We start from the raw sequence: 25,939 nt of genomic DNA, 5'->3' as shown, positions 1-25,939 counted from the left end.
GAAATGCTCATCCATCAAACCAACAGACAACCTATTTAGTCTGTGACACAACACTTTAAACAGTGCTTAATTTGATTACCTTTTGCTAAAAGTCGATCTTAAACTAAATTAGTGTGATGGCTATTAAGTTGGTTTCTTTGCATTTTGACAGCTGAGGGTCACTCAGAATAAAAGCAAGATCTGTATTTTTGCTCTTAACTGAAAAACCCACTATTATTTACAAACATGTAAAACAATGAGGCTCTTTCCTCATCTTGCATTATGTGTCCAGAGGAGGAAAAGCGTACAATGTGTTCATTGTGATCAGATCTCACTTACAGCCAGCTTGATGTAAATGTGATTCCTGCAGCTGGGACACATTTGGGACATAACATTTCATAACATCTTCCCAGCTCTGCTAGCTTTTGTTGGTAACCTGCACCTAGCATATGAAATAATCCTTTAAAAAAATGTTCTTGCTGCTGTTACGCCGGAAATGTCTCTATGTGGGACTAATAAAGGTGCATCTAATCTAAACCAGGGGCAAAGTCACCCCTATAGTCTACATTTCCCCCCCTAAATACTCTGTATAACTGCCTGTAAAGTCATAAGCAGTGTTGAATGAACTCCAAATTTTAATGAATGCCTAATGTAACACAGCTGAAACTTGGCTCATTTTGAATTACAATTTACATTATAAAGGAAACTATGAGCCTGTCCTCAAGGAATGAAACGCAAAGATGAGCTCTTGTACTTTTTCTTAGACCTATCAATTGCCCCATTAAAATATAAAATCAGTTCCTACCAAACATTTACAGAAAAAAAACACATAAAAGATTTGAAATTATACAAAGAAATGGTTGAAGTTTGTCCATGGCGCCATGAGGAAACACAGACCTGCCTTCAGATATACAGATACACATAGAAGTGTAAATGTTGAAAAATCCCCAGAATGGACATAACAGGTTTTAAATTTCAAACACTAAAAAGCTTTTAAAGATCAAGGAAAACACTATCTCAGTATTTTATAGATTGAGGTGAAAGAAAAAGTTTCTGTTTCCTCCCAAACATTTCAGAACAGTTTACTGTGACATACGTGACCTTATGGAAGTCTGTGTTTTGGTTGGGGTGAATTGAGGTGACTGTGTGTGTGTTGTGTCCTCAGGCTAATTGCAGGCGAAATGAGCCTGGCGAGTTGCAAAAAGGGCAACAGTCCATCTCCAGGGGTCTCCAAGCTGATTGTTGTGGAAACACTGCGCAATATATGCAATGATAAATCCTGCTGGGATAAACGGGATTAGAGTTTTCGTCCCGTGTAACATTTAGCTCGCCACACTCACCGTGTTTAGACTGCAAACGCTGAAGTCAAGCGCCATTAAAACTCCAGCAGGGTCTGGTCTCTCCAGCATGGGGGTGTCGCCACTGATTCCCCTGGGGACGTGCGACCTTTGACCCCTATGGTAGCCTAGAGGTCAACACAGCTTTGACCTCGGCAGTTACAAGGGCGCATTCCCACTGAGAAGGTTGAAGACCCTGTGGACCCCCAAGGCCACAAACGCACACACACATACAGACACACACGAGCATAAACCCACAATATCAGAGTCAGCAAAAGCTCCCAGACCACTGAATTTTGATTGTGTTGACTTTGAAGGTTTTCCTGTGAACCTTATCGAATTTTCCCAGAGTCACAGAGTCTGGCGTGGCTTTATTAATTAGCGCAAGGAGTAGTGAGTGATTTACGGTCAAAGTCTTTGGTGTCAGAGTTTAGAGCGGTGGAAATAGGTATCATTAGTCTGTGAGACTCCCTAAGTAGTGGCCACGTATGCATAATGAAACCTTTCATGGGGAATCTGGAGTCTACAAGGTGTGTGTCTGTGTGAATGTGTGTGTTGTGGCAGCATGATATACTTGCATGCACATACGTGTGTGTCTCTCTCATCAGGGCTGCTTTATTTGGCAACAAGCAATGAGATTCATCAGCGCGACAATGTTTCCTCTCACCACATTAACAGACGAACACACACACACACACTCTCTCTCTCTCCCATCCTCTCTCCCTTTCCTCCTCACCTTAACCCCTATCCATCCCACCTTTGCACAAACACCAAACCTCCAAATCAGCGCTGATTTCACCGTGCACTTATTGAAGACAAATGGAAGGCCTCTCTTTATCCTCCTCACTCCGTCTCACCGTTTTCACTTCCATCGGTCCCCACTTTTATGCTTAGATAACTCTTGGACGGATGCTACTTTTTTGTAGTCGATCCATTTTCCAACTTTGTCAGCCATTTGACTTACTTATATTTCATACACAGTAGCGGGTAGGATCCTCTGTTGCAGGTGTGCATCATACAGCCTGCAGGTTGATAATTTTCCCAGGCTTGGCAGAGCACAACATCATCAGCGCTGCGAGTCACATTTTACTTGGCGGATGTGACTTCTTGTGGTTAACTCAGTTTGGAAATTTGTCTGTGCCTGAAGCTCTGAGCCCTGAATTTTCTCCTCTGACAACCAGTTTGTGGTTATCAGTGTAAACAGCAAAGGCGATGAGGATCATTTCTTTGAAAGCGGGTTACCTCTTTGTAGAGGTAGAACAGGTTCATAGACAAAAGAAGGCGGTGGAGATGAGACGGGTTTGACATTTCAGTTTGTATTGCCTTGACTTATTATCATGATTATTATTATTACGAAGGCCACGGGCACACTGTAAGAATGTAGCTTCTCAACCTGTATACATGTGTTGTTGGCGCTATCGTGCGAGCTTTCCTCCTGGACTGCAGGTATGATTCCGAAATTTCTTTCACACACTTGTACATACACAGTAGATTTATTGCAACGTTTGTGATCCGGTCGAGTCTGAGATGTGTTTCAAAAGGGATACTAGCTTTTGCCTTGTGGCACATAGAAGGCTTTCGTTCAGTTCCCACTCATTTCCTCGTTCCTACTCTGGCATGGTTCGGATGGGCAGGTTTGTCCTTTGGGTACCATACTAAAGCAATCAGACCGAGACCACCTAGAGGAAATCATGTTCAAAGAAAAGGAATATGTGGTTTTCAAGGTATTTCGACTGGGAAAGTAGTCAATTTCTGTCATTGTTGCGGCATTATAAATGGATTTGTCTCTCTGGAGCATCCAGGCATTCCTTAGCAATGAGCCGAGCGAGTGTTCTCACGTGGCTTTACTGGATGTATGTTCATTTGCTTGGAATTTGATCCCGTGTGAAACTTAACTATACAGGCAGTAAATGCATCATCGTAGCAATTTTGTCCCCAAACAAAGTACAGGTCTGAAAATTTTATTATAGGCCTTTGCTTTACGTTTACATGGTCGCCCTGTTTAATAAGGGCCTTCTCTAGTTAAAGGGATAGTTCGTACTTTTGGGGAAATTTCCCAATTAATGCCCAATTCAAACCCTCGGGGTAACGAAAACACATGTGGGCAGATAACTATCACTGCTTGGTCTTGTAAAATTAGATTGCATCTCGTTAAATGTTACCATGCCACAACTGCACATAAAAGACGGATTTACTGTCATGCAGAACCCATTTTCTCTGAGAAGCCATTGCATTCTTCCAATATTGGATGTTTGATTCACTTTTTATATGGAGGCAAACGTTTTATAGCACAGCTGCTTTATGAATGAAAATCCGCTGACCTCTGCAGAGACCTCCTCAGTATAATGTGTTTTCATGCCGCACACTCTGGTTTGAGCGCAAACAGCCCTGGAGGAAAACTCTTGAGTCTGCACTTGCATTACAAAATTTGGCAAAAGCACACACAGACTACATAGCAGCTAATTCACTGCAGATAACTCCAGTTCATTATTAACACAGTGTGTCTCTGCATGTGTGTAGGGTTGTCTTAACCTTACGTAATCTTTGTATGTCCTGTAGGCTTGTCATCTGTTAGTAAATTAATGATTAAGTCCGGCTGTTGTTGCACTGAAACATGTCCAGCTCTGTTTTCTTCTTCTTTTACAGCCTTGTGTAACAGCAAATCAACAGTGTATGTATTTAATGTGGAAATGTGATGTCGTTCTACCTAAGTGAAATGAACCAAAATTAGATATCACCCACTGAGTGCAGGAGGATGACACTAGCATTTGGAACTAATTGAAGAGTTCATCCACAGGGGGCATCTTCAGCTTTGGTCCCTGGAGACTCATTGATCTCAGTGACAGGTTTTATCTCAATATTTGCCCTCTGCTGAGCACAGATGGCTCAGACACCTTAAAAGGTTTCTTAAAAGTCACGGAAGTAAACATAGGATTGTCCCGTTGCTTCTATCTTCCTTTCCCTGCCACCACACATACACACACAGAGACACTGTAGGAGTTGGCTGCTATGACGGCTGAGTGTGTGTGATGCCAAGGAAGCAGCCTGGTGCACCAGTGCGTCATCGCTAGCAAGAACACAGCAAAGAATTGTGGCAACCAGTTATTAGAGAGATGCACACCCTATACACACACTGTCGGAGTGCTGACAAGGAAGGAACCATGTGCAGATGTAGAGGATTCTTTGGTTTAAGTTTAAGAATCAGCATTTTAGTCTGAATATTTCATTTTGCATATTTTATTCCAAGACTGATATTGTCACAAATCGGCTCAATGTGGGTAAAGTATGTGTAATGTGTAATGGTCAGCATTATAAGTAACGTTTGCGTGGATGAGTGGAAGATGTGTGTAATGAATGAGAACAAAGTGGCTCAAATAGGCCTGGTAGAGGTGTAACAGGTGCAGCACATTAACAATAACGACCCTCCCAGCTCTGCCTGCAGACTCCTTAGAGAAGCCCAGCAACCATGGAGAGAGGGAGGGGGAGGGGCGTAACTGTTCTATGACGCCAAACACACTCAAACATGTCCCATCATTCAAGTCAGCATCGTTGTTTACATATTTGAGGAGATGGTGAGAGATGCTGTGCTTCCACGCAGAAACCTGGAGCTATGGAGGTGTAAGCCTAATGGATGCATCTGCGTACCTGCATGCATCGGCCATATTTGCGGTAAAAGCCCCTATAAGCCGATTCATTTCCCTCCTCTTCATCTAGTCGCCCGTCATCCCTTTCTGAATTTGGGCAGCTTGTAAATATCAGCAGCCGAGTGGAGTGCAGCTGGTTAGCGCAGCGCAGCGCGGCACAGCACAGCGTGCAATGGCTCCGGTGGCTACACGCCTCATTGGACTCTAATGTAGCATGATAACCAGCAGCGCAGATCAGGTAGAGGGAGAGGCCTTATCTCAAATGAAAAATGTCTGCACAGAACGAGATATGCAGGACTTGAAAATTAGGAGGGATCTGATTACTCAATTTAACCGAGTCTCGAGCCATTTACACACGAAATAGTAACATTTAATGGCTGTAATCACAACTACGTTATTGGGTAATAAACGCTACCAATTGCAGATTTCCCAAGAACTTTTAGGAGGCTGCTCTGCTTTTACTGTTGCGGCCCTAAAATCACAAATAGCAAATCATAATTTATTACAAGCAGACGGGGAAGCCAAATGGTCTACGATGCTGATCACAGGTTCAGCCTATACAGCGAACCCATTTGTGGCCGACTACAGCCAAGAACGCGAGCACAGTTTGGGCTGTTTTGACTCGATTGACTGTAAATCACTCGACGACTGTGTCAGCAGAATGGCCACTGAGAATTCAAATAAAAATATTCAGTCATTTTTAGTACTTTGTGTTCTGTGTACTGCCGTGACGGAGTCGTAAACAGCATACAGGTTCCCGCGGGTGACATCATTACTTCCAGATAGTTCGTCAGGAGATGAACTGCAGGGACTGTGGGTGAATGAAAAACAGCATTCCTGCCACCCTTCCTCTCTCTCACGCTCTCTGTTTTTCTGACACACACACCTGAGACCACCAGTGAGTGTTACTCAACACCCAGCAGCAGCCCCAGGAGAGCTCTGCCAGGTATAGTGTTACATCACAGACACACTTTAACATTAGCCACAGCTCATTAGTGTAAACTGGTGCCTCGCTGCATGCGTATTACTGTTTAGGAAGGTTTGACCCTGCTGAGGCTAAGTTATGTCACTGAGAGCTGGACTGTTAATGTTGTTGACTTGTGAAACCGTGGTGTGAATATGTAATGGTTCTCTGTCAAGCCTGTGAACAATGGATGGCATCTTCAGTTGTTGCTCTGACAGAGCAAGAGAAGAATACTGTAGTGTACACCGGAGACAGTTAAATGTCAAAAGTGCTTACTAACAAAACTGTGTAGCATTTCGTTTGAGGTGTAAATATGATGCAGACTAGTTCTGAACCAACTACAATCCTGTCTGTCATCCATCTAAAACAGGAGAAGACGGTGGTGAGGACAGAGGATTGTAGAGACAAACATTGAGGTGACCAGAAGTTCCATTTGCTGGGCACAGTCTCGGTTTTAGTTGCCTGTCCCTGGCTGCCTTTGTGATTGGTTCACGCTTTGCACGTTTCCGTGTTTCAATGTGAAAGTGTAGCTGGCTGGTAAGATCTACAATTTTAATGTAATATGAAGCAATATGGAGTTTTCCAAATGTCTTGGAAATCAAATTCAACATTCTGGCTCAGTTTGGGGGCATAGTTTTAGGACCTGAATGATGACTTAGGAAGTAGTATCCCCTGCTGTTATATGTTCGTGAGCTACCTGGCAGGCTTTTCCTGTCTTGATTTTCTCAACGTGTATTAAGCGTTTTGTCCCTGATTCGGAAAAAAGTGACTAGTAGAGTACAGCTAAGAAAATGTCCTTAGTCTGCTACGAGGATCTAAATATCCCCCGAACAACCTAAGAAGAATTAGAATTTCCTTCCAGTTGAAATTGTTACTGTGACACATTGGAAACCCCTTCGACTGAGAACCTTGTTCAAATGCCCAAATGCAATCTGCACATTTTGTCCTGCTCAGTATCTTGTGCTATTGTCCAAGACAGTGCTGGACATTCACCAGTAGTCCTGTAGCTGCAAAGCCACTCACCAAATCAAAACAGTGTTTGAATTTTGAACATGTATTTATAGAGTTATATATATGTAGCACACTGTCTGCTCAATGTTAAGCACCATCCCTCTGCCCCTCTGCTGCCCGCTCAATGTATTTACTTGCTTTAGTTCCATATTTGTTGACATGTCAGTCCAGCAGCCTCTAAACCTAAACAAGTCCCTGTGCATTTGTTGGACTTGGCAAATAAAGTGATCCGAGTCTGATTATGAGCGTGTCTGCCACTTTCAATACTTCAGAGAGATGGATGAGCGACAGAGGAATGGACAGGGGAGAAAGCAAGAGAGAGACAGGATGATAGATGGAGCAGGCACAGAGGAGGCATGTTCAGGGGATCCCCGCCAAGATTTCTGTCAGAGGGGCTAAAAACCCAACAGGGAGAGCTTTCTCAGATCCTCCCCCGGGAAACTTTCAGCCCCCTACTCTCGACTCTGTCCGTCCTCCCCGTATTTCCCCTATCGCTCATATTCCCCTTCTTTCCTACTCTCCCTCTTTTTATAGTCCTGCCTCCCCTGATATTCCTCCATCTGTCTCCACTCCTCCCATTCCCTCTATCCAACTCTTCATAGAGGCGATGACAGAACTTCCCTGGCACGTGTTGAGCAGATGAACCTCCAGAGCCCGCGGACTCCCGCGCACTTACACACGCGCACACTCTCATACAACAGATGTTGAATGGATTGATTCAACTTCACCATACCTATCTGTGTTTAAAAGATGGCGATGGAACCTAAAAGGCCACTTTGTCTTCCACTGCCCTCTTAAAGTGGACTTACAGAGTCCGCGCTGTGAGATCTTTGTGTCTATATACCATGTGGTTAAAGATATTGATGATTGTTTTTCCATAAAGATTTTGTGTAATCCCAAACACCAGAGGGACGTCCCTATGAACAAAGTCAAGTAGACACATATTGATGGCCTCTGCTGGGAAAACTAACAAGACAAAAGCCAAACATGAGAATATTACAAGGTTCTGAGGACCATTTGACTAGACAACTGACTAGACAGTGTACCGTGTGTTCATTGGATTTCTGATTCTGAACTGGGCTGCTGTTTGATGAGCTTTATAGTAATTGATGTCATTGCCTGTGGTCTTAAGTCTGGGGCGTCCCTCTTCTTTGACCTTCTGGGGTTGGAGAACACATTGCATTGCATGGTTGGCCTTGTTCCCCTGAAGGGCCTGATTGTCTTTGGGGCCAGGTTGAACTGATGCCATTTGGTCTAAGATGTTGGTGGGCAGATGGAAACTTTTTGTTTTTGTAGTTTTTTAAGGATTTTGTCGTATTAACAAATGCCTTCATCTTTGTTATTTGATGATAGCATATGATATACTGCAAACGTAGAGTTATTGTATGACTGTTGATTTCTTCTTCATCTGGATTATATCTTGTAATTTAACAAATGGACACTGACCAAGTCCAATATTAGAGGTTTATACCACAGAGCTCCAAACACCCCACAGCCACTGCGAAAACCCTGCAGTTTTAATTGGTTCCCTGTCATCGAGCAGATAATCTATGCAAATGTCACAATAATAGCTGGAATACATGATGATTTGTGGTGAAATTCATACTGGTGTGCCACAGGAAAAAAAAGAAGACGCATCAGGCTCCCTCATTGAACTCCAAACCATGCATATTAAATCAATATGATTTGATACAGGGCTCTACGAAATTACTGAATAGGCTGCCGTTGCCAAAAAGTGTTTTGTTTCTTCTCAGAGAAAATAATGACTGCATTATCTGCGCTGAAATCTGCTCTTGTTTTCTCTCGAGCCATGGGAGTCTGGGATTTCTCCCTGGACGAGGCTCTGTATTAGTCAAAGCCATTCTCATATCAGTGGACGCCGTTCGACGCATGAAAGCATTGCATCATCTGTATATATCAGAACCTAAATGCTGTACGGGTCGAATCCCAGATTAGGCTGCGTGTGTATATGTATTCAGCACATATATCACTTGAAACATAACACAGCACTGATTGTGTGTGAGTGTGTGTGTGTAAGACCACTCACCCACATTGCATTACACAGACTGTCCGTGTCTCTGTATAACATGTTTCTCAGGTTTCATTTGCCAATACGGGCCAGTTTCTCGCCTCTTAAGCCTTAATGTGCAAAAGGAGATACGAGAGAACATACATTGATCAACTGCTACACTGCTTTAAACATGCAAGATAAAGAGAAAATGTAATATGACATCATTCGGTCGCTTTTGCTAAATGTGCAAATTAATTCAAGGCGGAACGAAAGATGAGGAACAACGGTGTTGGATGAGTGCCCACCATTTTCTAACTGCCCAGAGTGACCTACTTGACTTCCTGTCTTAGGGGGCTGGGACAAAGAAGGTCAAAGTTGAAGTTGCAAACCTCACAGACATTTCATTTCAAAAAAGACAGATCCACCATTTTGGAAAAGAAGTGACAACAGCACATGATTGAGGCGATACAAATTTGATTCTTTGATAAACAAATTGATGGCAAATGGATTTTGTTTTTTGTTTTCCCACAATTGATGCAGTGTGTCATCATTTGGTTGTTAGGAAACCTTCAAAGGGTTTACAAATGAAGTATTTATGTCATATTTTATCTGCCTTTGACGGGCTGCGGTCTGGGGACTGTTGGGAGGGTTTGACATATTTGGCTGCAGTTGTAACAACGGCAGGAAAATTCATTTCTGGATACTGTCAAAGACATTTGTTCTGCCCGGCCTCCCAACGTGAGAGTGCAACACAAGGCCTCCTTTTCTCCTTCTCAGTTTCTCCTCTCTTCTTTCTGTTTGTTTCCATTTCTTCTCTTTTCCACTTCTCTGCATAAATTTCACCTTATTTTATGTACTTGTGATCCCATCATCCCTCTCTCCCCTGCTTCCTCTTTTTCACCCTCCCTCACATCCCTTGTCTTGCCCCTGGCTGACATAGACCCAAGATTTGGTGTGTGTGTGTGTGTGTGTGTGTGTGTGTGTGTGTGTGTGTGTGTGCGACATTCCACAATATGGCCCAAGAGATACGTGCTGTTACTCACTTCCTCCCTGAGGCCAGAACCTGGAGGAGGGAATTTGGTTTTTAGCTACCTTGAATACTTTAGAAAAACAGACTAAGTGACACAGGTACACACACACACACACACACACACACACACACACACACACACACACAAACACACACACACACACACATTTGGAAGTACACACTTAAACACAAGGACGAGCATGTGTACTTTCCATCTGTCTGTCAGACACATGCTCAAAGCCCTGTAGAAAACCTTAGTTCACACATAAACACACAAAGCTCAAGACACACATATGAGACACACACACACACAAAAAACCTCTGGTGAGCAAGAGAGGCTGATGAATGTAGAAGATCGGTGATGCGATATCATGCATAGTTGACAGGCTACTTCCTTTATTAGAGTGAAACATACCAATGAGGCCCCTCTTGTCATTCTATCTGCCGTGCGTGTGTATGTGAGAGAGAGAGTGAGTGTGTGAACATGTGCACGTGCAAGTGTGTGTTTTCTTCTTACCTAAATGCCTTACCTTGTTTATTTTTTGGCTTGCCTCTGTGTACCAAAAGGCTAATTTCTTAAACACACACACACACACACACTTCTGTGTTGGTTTTAATGGGGATTTTGACCAGACATGTCCTCCTCTAGTTTGTACACATTTCTCCCTTTTTTATTTACTATATTAATATTGTATATGTTATTGATCTATGTTTTGTATTGAGATTATTTTGTATTTTATTAATATTTTAGATAACTTTCTATATATGTTATTTAATTATTTTCATTTAATTCACTCAAAGCTCTCCACTCGGTCTCTGTGCAGGTGCTGATTGGAGTTGATTGGGCTTATTGTTAGAGTTTATATGAATGAGATGAAATGCTGATGACTGCTGAAAGAAGTCAACAGGCTGAACAAGTCGCCCAGATTCTACTCCATTTGTTTTAGTGCTTTGAGAGGTTGATCATGTATGGTGATCTTTGGGTTAGTGGAGGCTTAAAGATTACACACTCGTATAAGTGAGGTTTAGTATTAACTCTGGGAATGAGGTCATACCTTTAAGATCGACAGCCAAGTAGAACAGTGGTGACAATTGATCCTGTAGAGTACATTTAGTAAAAATAGAGTGTGGTAAATGCATAACTTTGTGATTTAAACAAACATAAGGTGAAGTGATGTTGCACGCATGAAATATATGGATATCTTTCTAACTACAAATAAAAGGGTCACCCCACCACACTCATCTAATGATTAACGTGGATAACAGCTAAATGGGCTGAGTTAATGAATTAAAGAGATGTTTTTATCAGTAATATTCACTGTCATCAATGTCTTTTTTTTCTGATGATACATGAAAATAACTTTCCCAAGCAAAAACGGACAGATAAATGGAAATTATGGAGGAAAGCAGAGTGCTTGGTTCAGAAACCTAATTCAATGCAATGGCTTCACGTTTTTGATCTTACACCATACAAAATAGGGATTCGGATCCATGGCCTGTCTGCCCGCTTTATTTATAAAGGTCGTCCACAGCAAACTGCTATCTTTAGTCTCCCTCATAGTTGACTGCAACTGTTCACGAGGATGAGTAGAAAGACTGCTCCAGTTATCAAGGATCAAACATTAAATATCGAGTTTCAGGACGATCTGTGACCGCTGATGCTGAGTTTGGAATATCAGCCTCTTACTGTACTGCCCTGAGGGAGAAAGAAGCATAGTCAGGTGTTGCATTGCCAATGTGAATGAGATTGTGTGGAAGGACGAGGTCACTCTGCAGGCCAAACATTAGCATAAGTGGTTTGTCCTCTTGGATGTTGGGCAAATGTTTGAGCTAAGGATGGAAATACTCGATCTAACGGTGCACAACCAATGGGAAACTGCATGCAAAATGACCAGTAATAAAGTATCTTCAATCTTAAATCTGTATCTGAAATCTGAAATCTGAAATGTAGATGTAGCAGTGGAAATTGAGCTTCCAAATGAACTTCTAAGTTGTCACAGACTTTAGAGATCTCAAAGTGCATTACAGCATCACCTATTTTTAAACCAGAACAATAATACAAGTAGTCATTTGTGTGTTGCAAATAATTTGCAACCAAGATGTTTTGTCACTGGACTGTCTGGAAGTGTTTGTTTTGTTGCTTTTTATCCAACCAATCAAACACAAAAGCCTTTCTGAACTATTAACAGTGGCAAAGTGAAGCAAAACAGTGGCAACTTTTGAGACAAATGTTTGACATGCTTGCTTTGTCCGTGGCCTTCCTCCGCGACCGCCATTAAGTCCTTTTTTTTCTCAGTCAAGTGGGGGTCTCTTGGCCTGGCAGTAACTGACATGTCCAGTAATTGTGTTCAGGAGTGGGGACGCGACAGGAAGCCACGGGCAGCAACGTGACCACTTCCATCCACTTGAGTCGAGCTTAACGACCACCCATCCTAATATGGTCAAGGAGTGGAGAGTTAGGCAACTCTCAGGGATTCAAGTGTCTGACAAAGTGCTCAGGTATGCCAGCAATGGTAGCTTAACTGCTGAAGGTCCCAAGCAGGTTGCAGGTGGCATGCCGGATGTGATTTGAGTTTAGCCTAATTAGGACAGTTTGAGCGATATCGGCATAGGAGTCGTGGCGAGTTTGTGTGTGCGTGTGTGTGCGGGGGGTTGGACGTGCCTTGAGCAACGAGCAGCACATCCACTTAATGGGATTAACATTTAACCAGTGCGCTCACTCTCTGTGTCACACACCTGTCTGAAAAAAGAAATCACACCAGCGGGTTAGGAAATGGGTGTGTGTGTGTGCGTCTGTGTGTGTGTGAGAGAGAGAGCAGAAAGGGGTCCCACTCACTGCTGATTTACTCGATTCAACCACACAGAGGTGGCAGGAATTCCAGACATGAGGAAAGGTTGTGTTCCACTCCATTCACTCGCAGCCTTTTCCCCTCATAAAAATACCAGAATTGTTTTAATTAGCTGGCTAAGCTTCTCCTGTGTCATAGCACATATCACCCTTGAAGGTCCACCTGTCACCTGTAGTTATGCATTTGTGCTGAAAATGAAATACAGCGGCAGGAAAAACTTGGTGAACCCTTTGGATTTACGAGTGCCGCATTAATTAGTTAGAAATACAAAACACACGAACACTATCTGCTTAAGCGGATGATAAACAAATAATTGCACTTCCTCTTGCAAACATTGAATACACCATACTAACGCCTTTAGTCTAGGTTTAAGAAGTAAGTGAACCTATGGGACCGATCTGTTAACCAACACCAAAACCGAAACCCTGCTGGCTGAAGAACAACCACAAGTTGTAATGCTGTGTTCTGGCACTCATCGGAAAGCAGTGAATACTTTGTGGCCTACGGAGTATAAACACAGAGATACTGGCGAGCTTGATCGAGGTATTTTTTGTTCTGCGAGAACAACAGAAGTGTATCAATTTCCTATGCCGCCCGTTTGCTAATCGCAGTAATGACAAATAGCTTGTAAACGGGATTAAACAGGTTTGCACAGAGATGTAAGAATAATCACACTATGTAAACGCATGTAAACATACCTTAGCTTGCGTCACCATTCTTTTGTTTTCTGGGAGAAAAATATTCAACCCAAACAACCGATAAGTGCAAGCACAGACGGTCACATCAGCAGCGGAAAAATGGACAATAGCGTTGTGCCGGCACCATAGAGCCTGACGCTATTTAGTAAATGTAACTGAACCTTCCCTGGCTTGAGCAGACTGATACATCTGATGACAGCGCAGTGATAACAGTGTGCACCCCACCACCAACAACACCACCCTGCATTCTGCCTGTGGTAACGACCCAGATGACACAAGCAGATAGACAAATGACAGGGGAGAAAACACAACACAGATCGCAGGTAGATTACGGTGATGAATGACAGTAAGTGGCCAGACATGCATGCAGTCATTCAACTCCATGGAATTCTCGAGGTTCCAAACCTGTCCTGCCTTGAATCTTCTTGTGAGGACTGTAGGGAAAACTCAGGGGACAGAGACGGCGGCATACACGTTTGCGTCCTGCTCCACACAATGTTTTGGGGGCGTCCTGACACATTACCAAACGTAGCTCAGATTCCCACAGCTTGATTGACAGTTTTCCTTCAGGCCAAATCTGGAGCCACTTAGCTCATTCTCACAAAGGAGGTTGGAGGTTTGGGGGCTAGGGGGAAGAAGGGTCACTGAGAAATCTGTCCCGGTAGGTCATGCCAAGGAAAGGAAACACTTTTTATGGGAATAGGAACTTGTTGATGAAGGTTTGCAGTGTAGCTGGGTAGAGCCAAATATTGAGATTCATGTGTACCCTGGATTTGGCAGCTGGTCATGACCCAGCAACAGTAGAGGCCACACTTGTCTCGTCAATCTGATAAGGTTTCAAAGGGTTAAATGTCATTAAACACAGAAATTCATTTGTCACATTGACGTTTCTGTGGTGGTCTAATGATTTTTTAAGGACCTGATATCACTTTTCAGAGGCGCCTGCAACCAAATACCAAATTTTCGAGTTTGTGATAGAAGTAGATTTCCTTGCTCAATGATTAACGGAATATCCAGCCTATCTAACCAGGCCAATGCATGACAGGTGATCTTGATGTAGTTCAGATAAGATGAATAGTGAAGTGCTGAAGATGACTGATGATTATTGTGTGTTATGATCAGATAGGCTGATGTAAGGATAACTTTTCCATGCACCGGTATGCCATTCAAGGGCCCAACACAAAGGACGTACAATCCCACATCAGTCTGGGTCGGAGGGATTGTTTTCAAACAATGCTCCACAAACACGTGAAACAGGAAGGCGAAAGGACACTGATAAAAGGAGGGGATCCGCAATGACGGCGTGATGTACAAGGCGGTGCGACTGGCCCTGACACTTTTGTTAGCCCACGCTGTGTTTCGATGCACTTTAGGTGACAGGGGAGGATTTACTGACCCAGAGGCCCCCTTTGTGCTCTCCATACCGAGCTGATCCTCGCTTCCTCCCTGGCTGCATGTTCGGGCCTATAGGCTTACCTTTCATACCCCGATCCCTCTCTCCCTCTGCTGTAAACAGGCCTAATGTTACATATATCTGTGAGCGTCCGCAAAGAGGCCGGGGCAAAGCACAGAGACTGGCTCTATTTATGCATAGAGGCGAGGAAAGAACAGGTGGAAGGAGAGCAATCGAGATAGAGAAGATGATCGGATTTCCCCCTTTGGAAACTTAGCAGCAACGCGTATGTAGCAGCATGTGTGTGTCATTAGAGGAGTGTTAATAGATGCCCAATCAAAGTTTGAGAGGTAGAGGAAACAAAGCAGAAACTGGAATGGGATATTTGTTTACATCTGTTGCCAAGGCCATGCCGCAGCAAACCTCTGCTTGGTTTCAATGTTTGGTGATCTACAAGTTGAAGCTTATACTACTCGTCATACGGATAAGAGCAACGCTGGATGATTAAAATGTGAAATGAAAATGCAGGTTGTAAATCAAGCTGTCAGAATGTCAGAGCGAGAGCCAGCAGGGTGAACGAGGGCGTCCTCAGGGTCCCTCGCTGTGTGGGCTGACTGGCTGGCAGGGACAATAAGCCATACTGTTTGACCTGCGCTGCCTGTCCCGCTGCCAAGTTCGCAGACACTCAAACGGCTGTCTTCACTTCCCCAACTCTACAGCTGAGTCTGAAAATTCAATCCAAAGCGTTCCACCCCACAGATCACGGATCTGCTCCATTTTGAAACTAAATATTGCTTGACGTTTATCCATCTCCAAGTCCAAGGTTTAGACAATCCTGCATGAACGTGTTGACCATGAGATAAGAGTTAGGACTTTACTTATTTCCTTACGATAAGAGACATGTTTTACAGTAGGTAGCTTAAGAGAATGTCAGACCTCTCACCGTCCATTATTGTTGGTATGCTCTGAACCTTGGTGGGATTGAGCACAATCCATGGAAGAACCCATTCAAATTTAGTGGTGATCCGGATCTGGATCCCAAAATTAGGTTTGCAAAATCTAAGGTGAACGGGTGCATTGTTGAGAGATGGAACCATGATTTATTCGGAGACCATCAAACAAACAGATTAAACTGAAAGAATGTGCATATCCTCTACCCATGAGTGTATTAAGAGAACACCATAGTGTTCACACTTTCTGAAAGCCAAAGTTTAAAGTAATTTCAGGCTTCTACATTTTTGGCCAACAGCCCATTAATCTCTTGAGAACCGAGTTGGCCAACAGCCCACATACTGTCCATGAATGGGAGAACTATAATGTGCCAATGATATTGTGTGTTTGTGGCTTTTCGAAAGGATTTGACCTAAATGTACTCTGATCAAGACACACCGCTTCTACTCTATTGACTTTACCTTCATACAGACACCGACCCACCTGGGAGCTGACCAGTGCAACCAGTTTCCTTTTGTTAGCCACTGAAATGCTACACTGGAGGACAGAGGGGATTTGGAGGCTGTTGATCTGTAGCTGTTCAGGGAGATTAATCTGTTCTTAATTCACCTCCAAAAAGAGTCACCTGCTGAACCTCTGGTACTCTCCTGCCTCTCCAGTGTCTAAGCTACCATTGGTAATGTTAAATTTGGCCCGTAAAAAAAGAAGCCACTTTATCTGATCGTAAAAAACATCCTTGGTGTCATGTGTGTGACAAGATCTCAAAGCACAAAGTACGCAACACTTCCACACGGCATCGCTCTCTGTCAGTTTTGAGTTTCACACGGCCCCTGTGTGGCACATATATGTAGCATGCCAGCAGATGTCACGTATGTCATCCCCGGGAAAGGAAACGGTTATGTTGACGAGCCGCTCTCACTCTTTGACCCACTTATTTGACTTCTTTGAACGCCACTTGACCTCCAAATAGTCACTACTTACCTGTCAGAGTGTCATGGTTGTTACTTGTCTGTACTCTTTTACCCTATTCAGTAAAATGCAGATATGGTTTGATCATTCATAACACTTTTTTTTCTTACTAAAGTATTGTCATTGAGTGGTACTTTGAGACTTAAAATTGACCGTCACTGCAAAATCTTCGAAAATCACATAGCACCACCAGAGGGCGCTTCAAGTGCCACTACTGGAACTCATCCCACCGTTTGAGAACCACAATCTTAATCTTCAGAATATTCATATTATAACTGTTGTAAATAATTCTTTGGGCTCTTTTGCAGAACAGACCACCTGTTTATGATTAATTATGACGCTTCCAAAACTGATAATAAATGTGATTGTGCTGATGTACGGAATGGCTTCTTACTGTAAAAGAGAGGAAGAAAGTGAGATAAGCGGCGTATTGGACAGCCAGAAGTGCGTTGTGTGTTTGTGTGTGTGTGTATGAGGAGGAGAAAGAAAAAGAGGAGGAGGAGGAGGAGGAGGAGGAGGAGGGCTGGGGTTGTTGTTTAAGCCAATAGGCTGAGAGCAGCACTAATGTCTTTTTCTCGACGCTTTAGCTGGCTGGCAGAGCTGCACAGCGCTCAGCCCTGGTGCGCGTCCTTCGTCTCTCCCCCCGCATCATGCGCTGAAACGCTCCATCCATCTGAACAAATACCGGACTCGAAACGACATTAATTGCGGGCATTTGCTTGTTTTTGCAAATCAGCACGGATGCCTCCACAGTTGTGATTTTATTCTGATAAAAGGGAATATTCGATCCGAACCCGGAGCAAGTTAGTGAGAGTGAGAGGTGAGTGTGTCCGACCTTTTCACATTCCAACAAATGTTGTCTTGTTTTCTAAATGTTGCCCATTGGTATATATGCAGTCGCGTAGGTTTATTGGCATGTGTGGATGATTGAAACAAGGTGAAAACTTAAATAGGTGAAGTCTGCAGAAGCTTGTTTACCTTCAGCTACAGGAATTACAAGCAGGGGAGGAATTAGTCTTTCCATTAATTATGATATTAACTGGAGGCATGAAGGCAGAAATGGGAGCAAAAAAGCGCTAATTGGATAATTGGGGGCTGTGTTACATTTTCCCCGCAGAGTTCTGAAGGGGCGAAAAGTGAAAATGGGGCAGAGTCTGGGGGGATTTTGGTTTTGGAAAGTGTATGTGCGTAAAGACGCACTAATGAAGGGTTACATTTTGGTTTTCCAGATGTGTGGACTCAGCTGTTGCTTGTCACTCAGGTGCCCCCCTCCCTCCCCTCTCTTCCTCCCCTCTCTCCCTCTTTTCTTCTTTTATGAGCTCTTTTTGAGTGTCTTTTCGGGAAGTTCTTGAACGCCTCAGAAATGCCAGCACCGTCTGTGTTGACAGACCATTCAGCCCACATCCTCACAGATATTACAAAGTGGAGCCCACATCACTTCATCCACACGGGCAAACTGAGCCAGGAAGCCGATGTTAAAACAAACAAACTCTATAGTCACAATATCAAATTAAAATTTAATCAACATTGTTTTAAGAATTTGAGTATGATCTTCTGCAAATGTGTGAAGAACTTCTGAAAATATGCCTCGAAAAGATTGGAGGTAGATGTTTAAACACTGAATATGAGACAGAATGACGTGTTAGGTTTGGCTTGTCCTGTGCTGTGAGCTGAACTGAAGCCAGTAGTGGCACCTAGTGGTGGGAGAGATTTATGAAACTTTATGAAACTCAGGATTTACATTAATGCAACTCTGGTTTTCCGTTTCATCAAGCCCGATTTCACATTTTCTGCAGTCCTGGAGTGTTTAAAATGCCATACAAGATGGTTGCAACTAAGTAAACTAGATAATCTCACTCCAATATTGGTGTTTTGGACTATTTGACTATTTTGAGACAGGCTTTCCCCTGTCACAGCTCTCAGATGTGTGTCATTACGCTCAGCTTGGTGCGGACCTCTCACACTCTCTCTCAGTGGAAACAGATGACAGAAACTGCTGTGTAGTTCACCGATCCAGGGCAGCGGAGGATCAGGTGACCGGGGTGGCGTCTCCCTCTGTGGGGGGCGGTCAGTCAGATTCTGCTACACTTTGCTGGGGGTGTACACACTGCAATGCTAAGCCTTTGTTAATGAGTATGTATCTTTGTGTGTGTCCTCTGCGTGTGGTCGTGGGTACAGTGTTTACTCATCTGCATGTCTGTTTCTCTGAGTATGTGTGCATGCATGGATTTGTGTCTCTCCGGGTCTGATCCAGGTTATGTGTGTGTGTGTTTGTGAGTGTGTCAGATAGGTGTTTGGACCTGCAAGTTAAGCTGCTGTTAATTGGTCAGCTATTTGAACCACACAGGGAGAGGCAAGTCAAGCAGTAGCTGCCCCATTACTGACTGCTATTAAACAGAACATTGATTCAAGTGACAAATGTGATTATGCAAGGCACAACACTGTGACACCTGCTGATTAGAGTGTTTTATAGCTTTGCCAGTCAAATATCATCTTGTATCTTGATCAAGTAGTCAAAGTGTTTAAATAAGGATATCCAAGATGAAAAAATAATAAAGACACTGGAAATACAAACAAAAGGACACAGAAATAACGTGTAAATAGCTTGTGTGCAGTAATGACTGCTGCTGTATCATTCAGATGCATTTTATGATGAAAGAAAGTATGACATTTGGGATGGAGAATATCTTAATCACACACGAATGAGCTCCAAAATAGTTCTAAGAATATCGAATTCCATACGCTTTTTTTTTATTGTTAGCAAAGGAGAGGAGGACGGGAATCAGAGGATGTGAAGACATAAATTTGTCTTCAAAGCACAAAGCTTCATACGAATGGCCCTCTTCTTCTTCTTCTTCTTCTTCTTCTTCTTCTTCTTCTTCTTCTTCTTCTTCTTCTTCTTCTCATATGAAACCCAGATTCTCATTCTCCTGTGGGGGCTTTGGTGCCAGAGAGGAAATCCAGCCTGGAGATTGTTTTGATATTGTTGGACTCTCTCCTGGAAAACCTTTTTGCTCGACGACTGAGGGCGTTCTGGATTTAGAGCCATTGGCCCCGAACTTGGGTCCTGGGCGAAAACGCCTCATCTGATTGTGGCGGTAAACCAGTCTGAAGAGCTCAAGATGTACAATGCCTGTCTTATTTTTTTTTTGTGTCAAGTTGAAGAGATTCAGTCTAAAGAGGATTAAAGCCTTTTAAAACAAATTAAACCTCGTCCAAAATGACTGATAGTACAGCTTACAAACAAGTTATGGGACTTTTTTTAAGGCACAGTAGCTTAAGGGAATGATTTTTGCAAAACCAATGTGAATCTATAGCTTCTTAGAATAGAGTTTCTCTGTTACTGCACTTAATGTTGCAAACATGACTGCACAGTCTTTATATTTAGCTCACTGCTGGCTGAATAAGACGTTCTCTCTCTCGCGCGTCCCAATGTTTGAGTTGGAGCCGCAACTGGCATTAGATTAAATAAATGCGACCAATATGAAACATAAACATGGATACGAAGTGTGTGTGTGTGTGTGTGTGTGTGTGTGTGTGTGTGTGTGAGACAGAGAAAGAGACCTCCATCCATTGGTAAATCAACACAGTTCTGTCTGTGCACCTCTGTCAGTCTAATACCTCAGACCAGTAAGTGTACACACTGGCATGTTTGTGCTGTCATACGGGAATTAATCGAGCGCAGGGCTGTGTAAATCATTCCAAACCTCAGAAAACACACACACACACCAACACACACACTCTCTCTTGCCAAGCAGCTATCCCTTATAGCTCTGTCTTAAAGCCAGACACTGAAAGGCCAAGTGGGAGAAACAGCAAACAATGGAAAACAGAGAAGCTTTAAAGCATGGAAGTCAATCAAAAGTGTCTGTAACACTTAATGATGTCACTCGGGAACTAACGGTGATCAGCAGCGACATTGTCCTTTTCCGTCAAGCGTGATGAAAGCCGACATTTCCATCCCTCGTCACGTCATTTGTGTCTGACGGAAGGTTGCCGGTGAAGCTAATAACCTCTGTGCCGTTTGCAGCCTCTCTCCTCGTAAAAACCCTGTGCTGGAGGAACGTGGGGGGGTGAGGAAGGTCCTCCTCCATCTAAGAAACGCTAATCGTGATCCCCGCGCTCATTGAGTGGTTACAGACCAAACCCTGCAGGCCACATTGGCTCCACAGGCCTGGTATTATGGTCAGTCTGTGGGTAGGAAAAGTAATCCGGGGTTTAGCAGAGTATCAGACGCTGAGTAATGGACGGCGCTGGATTCTGTGTTAAAACTTGCACCGGTTGCCCGCAGCACTTGCCTGCGAAGCGACGCAAAATGGAAGCGTTGTTGTTGAGCGTTGGCGACTCGTGCCTGGGAGAAGGAGTCGATTTGGCACCACCGTAATTACCTATACACACAGTTCTATTTGATGATGATTAAAGCTGCTCTCACACACATAGACACATACATACACACACCTGCCCAGACAGTCGCAGTCGCCAGCCACAGCCGGAGAGGAGACATTAAAGGTGATGATTATTAGATGATAATAATTAAAAGGCTTTTAAGCTCAAGCTAAGGTAAACAGTATAGATTCACATATAGGGAGTTGAGGTCGCCGAGCAACAGCCGTGTAATTACTCCTCAGTCACCCTGAGGCAAATGGAATGAAGTTACAGAAGTGATAGTTTGGTTTTCACTTTTGAGTGGGCAAAACATAAAAAGGGTCTCCAACTCTGAGACAGACAGGAGTGTGTGTTTGGGTTTATGTCTTTTAAAAGCCACATGATGGTAAACGCAGTGTTCTTGCTTTGTTGATCTTGTTTCATACTTTCACCGTAGTGGAGAGTTTCTCATGCTCTTACCCCTGATGGGTTTTCACAACCACTCAGCAAATGAATTTTGGCACAAAAACGACAATGCCAAAACCACGATTAACTCCCAAAAAAAACCTTTTGTTTGCCACTTTGCAGGCACGATTCCGGCGCAGGAAAACGAGGCTTAGCTCCCGTTGCCTTCTCCCTTAAATTGGCCTCATACGCTCTCATGTGGTAGACATTGTGCTCCTCGAGCTGAGAGGAGCTCCTAATCAGGGACAGTCTGCTCTTTTTCCTCCTTGCACTGATTTCCCCTCTCTCTCGTTCCGTTTCTGTCTACCTTGCACCAATTCGCCTCTGTTTGGATACATGTGAATTCCCCATAGATGACACCAGGCACCGAACGTTCGCATAAATCTTGCAGTTTTGAATGTCCTCTACTGTTGTAATTCCCCCCATGCGTGTCTGTTGGGTGGTCCAGCCTTTACCCAGACCTCCTGAGGGAGATGCCCTATCTGTCGTTTGTATCTCCGTGTTGCCTTATGGCGTCGCCCCCAGAGGAACGCCAGCCTCTAATTCACCCAAATGGGAAATGGCCTCAGCCAATCTGATGCCACCCGGAGTCAGGAAATGGCCTGTTGGCGATAAACGCCGTGCGAGCGAGGGCAGGGCGTGGGGGGGCCGGAGGAAAGGAAGATTACAGGATTTTCGGCGAATTCAACCAAAATTGCATGCGCCCTCTTCCTCCTCCTCCTTCTCCATTTTGGTTTTCCGCTTTCTTCATACCAAAAATGTTTGGAAGTCATTTGAAACGAAATTCAATTTGTACTGTACATGCCCGAAAGCATGTCAGGCATTTGGTGGCGGCGTGTTTGTCGTTACAGAAGTATTTCTCCAAGCGAAACCCACTCTCTGTATTAAGACGTATATACTTTCTCCTTATATAACCACTCAGCCCACCCCCATGCCCCACCCCCCTTTAAACAAACCCCAACCGCCTTTGTACTCTGCGGTGAGCAATCAAGCACTTGCATATCCTTCAGCTAGGACAATTTCATCTCACAGAATGTAACAGATATTCACCCATAGTGGTTAGCTGATGAAAGCTTGGGGCTTTCCAAGTGCTCTTCGCGAAAACCAATACAAACAGCAATTTTGCCGTCGTCTCGGTTTTGAGATCTGTCGATTTTTTTTTTTTTTTCGGGATTTTTTCATCCCCCCTCGACTTTAAAAGAGAGTTTAAATAGCCGCTTGCATTAATGAGGTTGTAAATAAATGTCTTTTGTGTTTACACTAATGACCTCAAAAACCAGACTGTAAACCGGGGGCGAAATTGTGTCAAGGAGGCTTTCATTATCTCTTACCAGTCACCCATGAAATCCAACATGTGAGGGCCTGTTTGTGTGTGTGTGTGTGTGTGAGTGTGTGTGTGTGTGTGCTGTATGTATTCCCACACAGACATTTTGTTTGTTAGCATGTCTGTTAGTGGGCATGCGTGCGCGTGCAGTGCATACTCTCCTCAGAGAAAGGACTTCCCCCGAGGGTCCCTCAGACATCTGGTTGCGGATGAACTTTTTATTTCCCAAAGTAATATGTCCACTTAAGCCCCCCGGGAGGCGCCGGCGTGCACGTGGTTACAGCCCTCCTCCGGCTTCGCTCGGAGCTGCGATGAAACCCTATCGTTTGGTTCAGAGGGGTTGGAAATATGGCGTGTATCCTTTTTATACTACTTCCTCCCCTGGTCCGTCTCGCCATCTGTTGCAGATTAGTTGTCGGTGTGTTTAGAGATCTGAGCAGGACTGATAGTAAACCCAGAAGTTTTTAGTCAGAGCTGTCAGGTAGGTCTGAATTAGCCGAGAGGCCAACTGAGGATATGGCTGAGAGAGAGAGGAAGGAGGGGTGAAGAGAGAGTGAGACAGGAAGATAGGGAGAGAGAGAGCGACAGGTCCTAGAATTACACAGTGAGCCCACCAAACGGTTTGTCTGTTTACCCGTGAACCTCAGGCCTGCGGCTCGAGGGTTGGTGTGGAATGCCAACAGCGCCGGCCTGGCCAAAGTCAACCACAGGCCCTGGGAGCCATGGGATGCTTAACACCGCCCCACAAAATGGCCACCTTCCCCCGCCCCGCCCTCCCCCCTGTGACAGCCAGCGTACTTGGAGGATCGAAAGCTCAATCCAAGAGGCGTTCCCATAACACGTCGCCTCGATATCTGGCGCCCGCGTGGCATCCAAACCCGCCACCAAAATGTTACCGTTGCCGTGCTGAGCTATATGACTCAGCCGTTTCATCTCGCAGTGGCTCGCACACACTCGTCCCTCTGTACGGCCGCCTAGGTGACCCATATACGGCCCAACACAAAAAAAAGAAGCGCCTTGGGACTCGTCTGTGGGGCTAAAGGCTATATGGTTTCACACACACGCCCTGCTGCCTTGAGAACTGTGCCAGGCCAGACAACAGACAGAGTGACAAAGTGCCTGAAGTCGCGGATTCGGTCAGACACACTGTTCCCAGTCCCCGTTGCACTTCTAGGTTTAAATTATGAGAAACTTGAGGCTACTGGTTTTGTAATATGCAGCCTCACTTTGTGTGTGTGTGTGTGTTCCGCCTGACTGATGTGCCATCCCTTCAGGGAGCCTGTCATTAAGACTCTGTGTACACAACCCCATTCCCTGGCCTACATCTATCTTTTATACCAAATACATGAGGGATTTGCACACACACACACCCACGCTCACAGCCGCAACCAGCTTTCCCAGACTCAACGTGATGCAACTCTGCCGCTCATCTTGCGCGATATGTCATCAGACGCTTTCTCAGTGGCTTCTCATTTTTCTGTTTTTGTTATTCCAGAGCGATGGCTTCCCCCAGCTAAGTGTTGAGTGGCACGTCTCATTGCAAGTCCTGACTTTGTGTTTCTTCTGGCTAGGACGTTTGACAGCGTCATAAATCATTCCCTTCCCTCTAACTCAGCCTGATAGATATTTTCTGATCGACATTGATGAATAGAGGGACTCCACGTTATGACATTAACTGACAGTTGAACTTGAGTTATCATTGAAGGCGGTAAAACAACATTTGGAGTGCAGCTGGAGTTTGTCACTTTCATTTTCTTCTTCACACCAACAAGATAAGCTGGTTTATTATCTTTCTTTTTATTGCAGTCTGTTGATTTTCCATCTCGGGCTCAGGACGGCGCCAAACTTTATTTGTCTTTCAGGTCAAGGCACAGCTCCAATACAGCGTGTCACTATTTTATGATTAAGAATAAAACATGCTGCTGTTTTTATGGCCTTTTAATTGTGAATCATAAGCCTTCTGTTTCAGAGCCTCTGAACCCTCGGCCTCTGTGCTAGCATTACAATTGAAAACAACAAATTGTGTTGTTCTTAATTCAAATGAGAATTTCACATTGAGGCATTGTACATCTTACACACACACACACACACACACACACACACACACACTCGCCTTTCATAGCAGTGGTTACAGTGACCTCTGGTTTTATTAAAGAAGGAATTCATCACTTAACAATATTAAATTACTGTGTGTGTGTGTGTGTGTGTGTGTGTGTGTGTGTGTGTGTGTGTGTGTGTGTGTGTGTGTGTGTGTGTCGCTCTCCCCCTCGATCCCTCTTGCTAGCACACACACACAGTACTGTACTATAGTGATAATAGTGTTCTATTGTTTTGTGATGGTGTGTTTATCACCTTTAGTCAAGTTTGACAGTGAAGTGGTAAGAGTGTGTGAAAGTAGTCTGTTTACTCATGACCTTACAGGCGATAGAAACATTTACCTCATCAGGGGCCGAAAAAATCATTTAACCTGAGGTCGTCACTTCCAGTTCAGTCCTCACTAAAGACCACACCACACTTAGACGACAATTTCCTGAAGTTTACTGACCTTTTATTGCCGCCGCTATTGTCCCAGAGGTGTGTAGGTTACACCCTGTGGCGGTTAACAAACCTTGGCACGGGGTTTTATGGCTCAAAACTTAAATCACAGCAGCCCAGAGAGTGTCAAAGAATATTAGCGACAAACTGGTGAGAGCACCGGAGCGACACTTTGAAGGGTCTGATATGCAGCGGCGGGTGCAGTTGGCGGGCCTTGTTAGCGAGGCCTAAAGATCCGTTTCCCGGCGTGAAAGGCTGCTGAGAGGCGTCTGTCAGTGTGTGAATGGGGCAGAATGGGGGAATCATAATGGATGTGAATTGAGACGCACATCTGAGGTTTTCCTGTGAAGTCGATATGTGTGAATGTGCGCGAGGAGTTGGTTTAGCAGCTGTCGCCAGGCCATTGGGTTAGTG

General features: G+C 44.2%; 1 protein-coding gene across 2 annotated transcripts in view; it reads left to right on the top strand.

The window, feature by feature from the left end:
* The first annotated feature begins 2,661 nt into the window (after positions 1–2,661).
* LOC143003173 (prickle-like protein 1) overlaps positions 2,662–25,939 on the top strand; it is a 38,120-nt gene continuing 14,842 nt past the window's right edge. Inside the window, exon 1 of one of the 2 annotated variants that reach the window (XM_076153681.1) lies at positions 2,662–2,762. In XM_076153681.1, the coding sequence (XP_076009796.1) occupies positions 2,718–2,762 (45 nt within the window). In that variant the 5' untranslated portion in view covers positions 2,662–2,717. Of the gene's footprint in view, positions 2,763–17,442; positions 17,657–25,939 lie in introns of those variants that run through there. The other variant, XM_076153698.1, reaches the window with a different exon arrangement.

This window comes from Genypterus blacodes, unplaced genomic scaffold (genome assembly GCF_046128005.1).
Source record: "Genypterus blacodes isolate CSIRO-AG114 ecotype Tasmania unplaced genomic scaffold, CSIRO-AGI_Gbla_v1 ptg000007l_1, whole genome shotgun sequence".
Lineage (NCBI taxonomy): Eukaryota > Metazoa > Chordata > Actinopteri > Ophidiiformes > Ophidiidae > Genypterus > Genypterus blacodes.
This window is presented reverse-complemented; position numbering and strand designations above follow the sequence as displayed.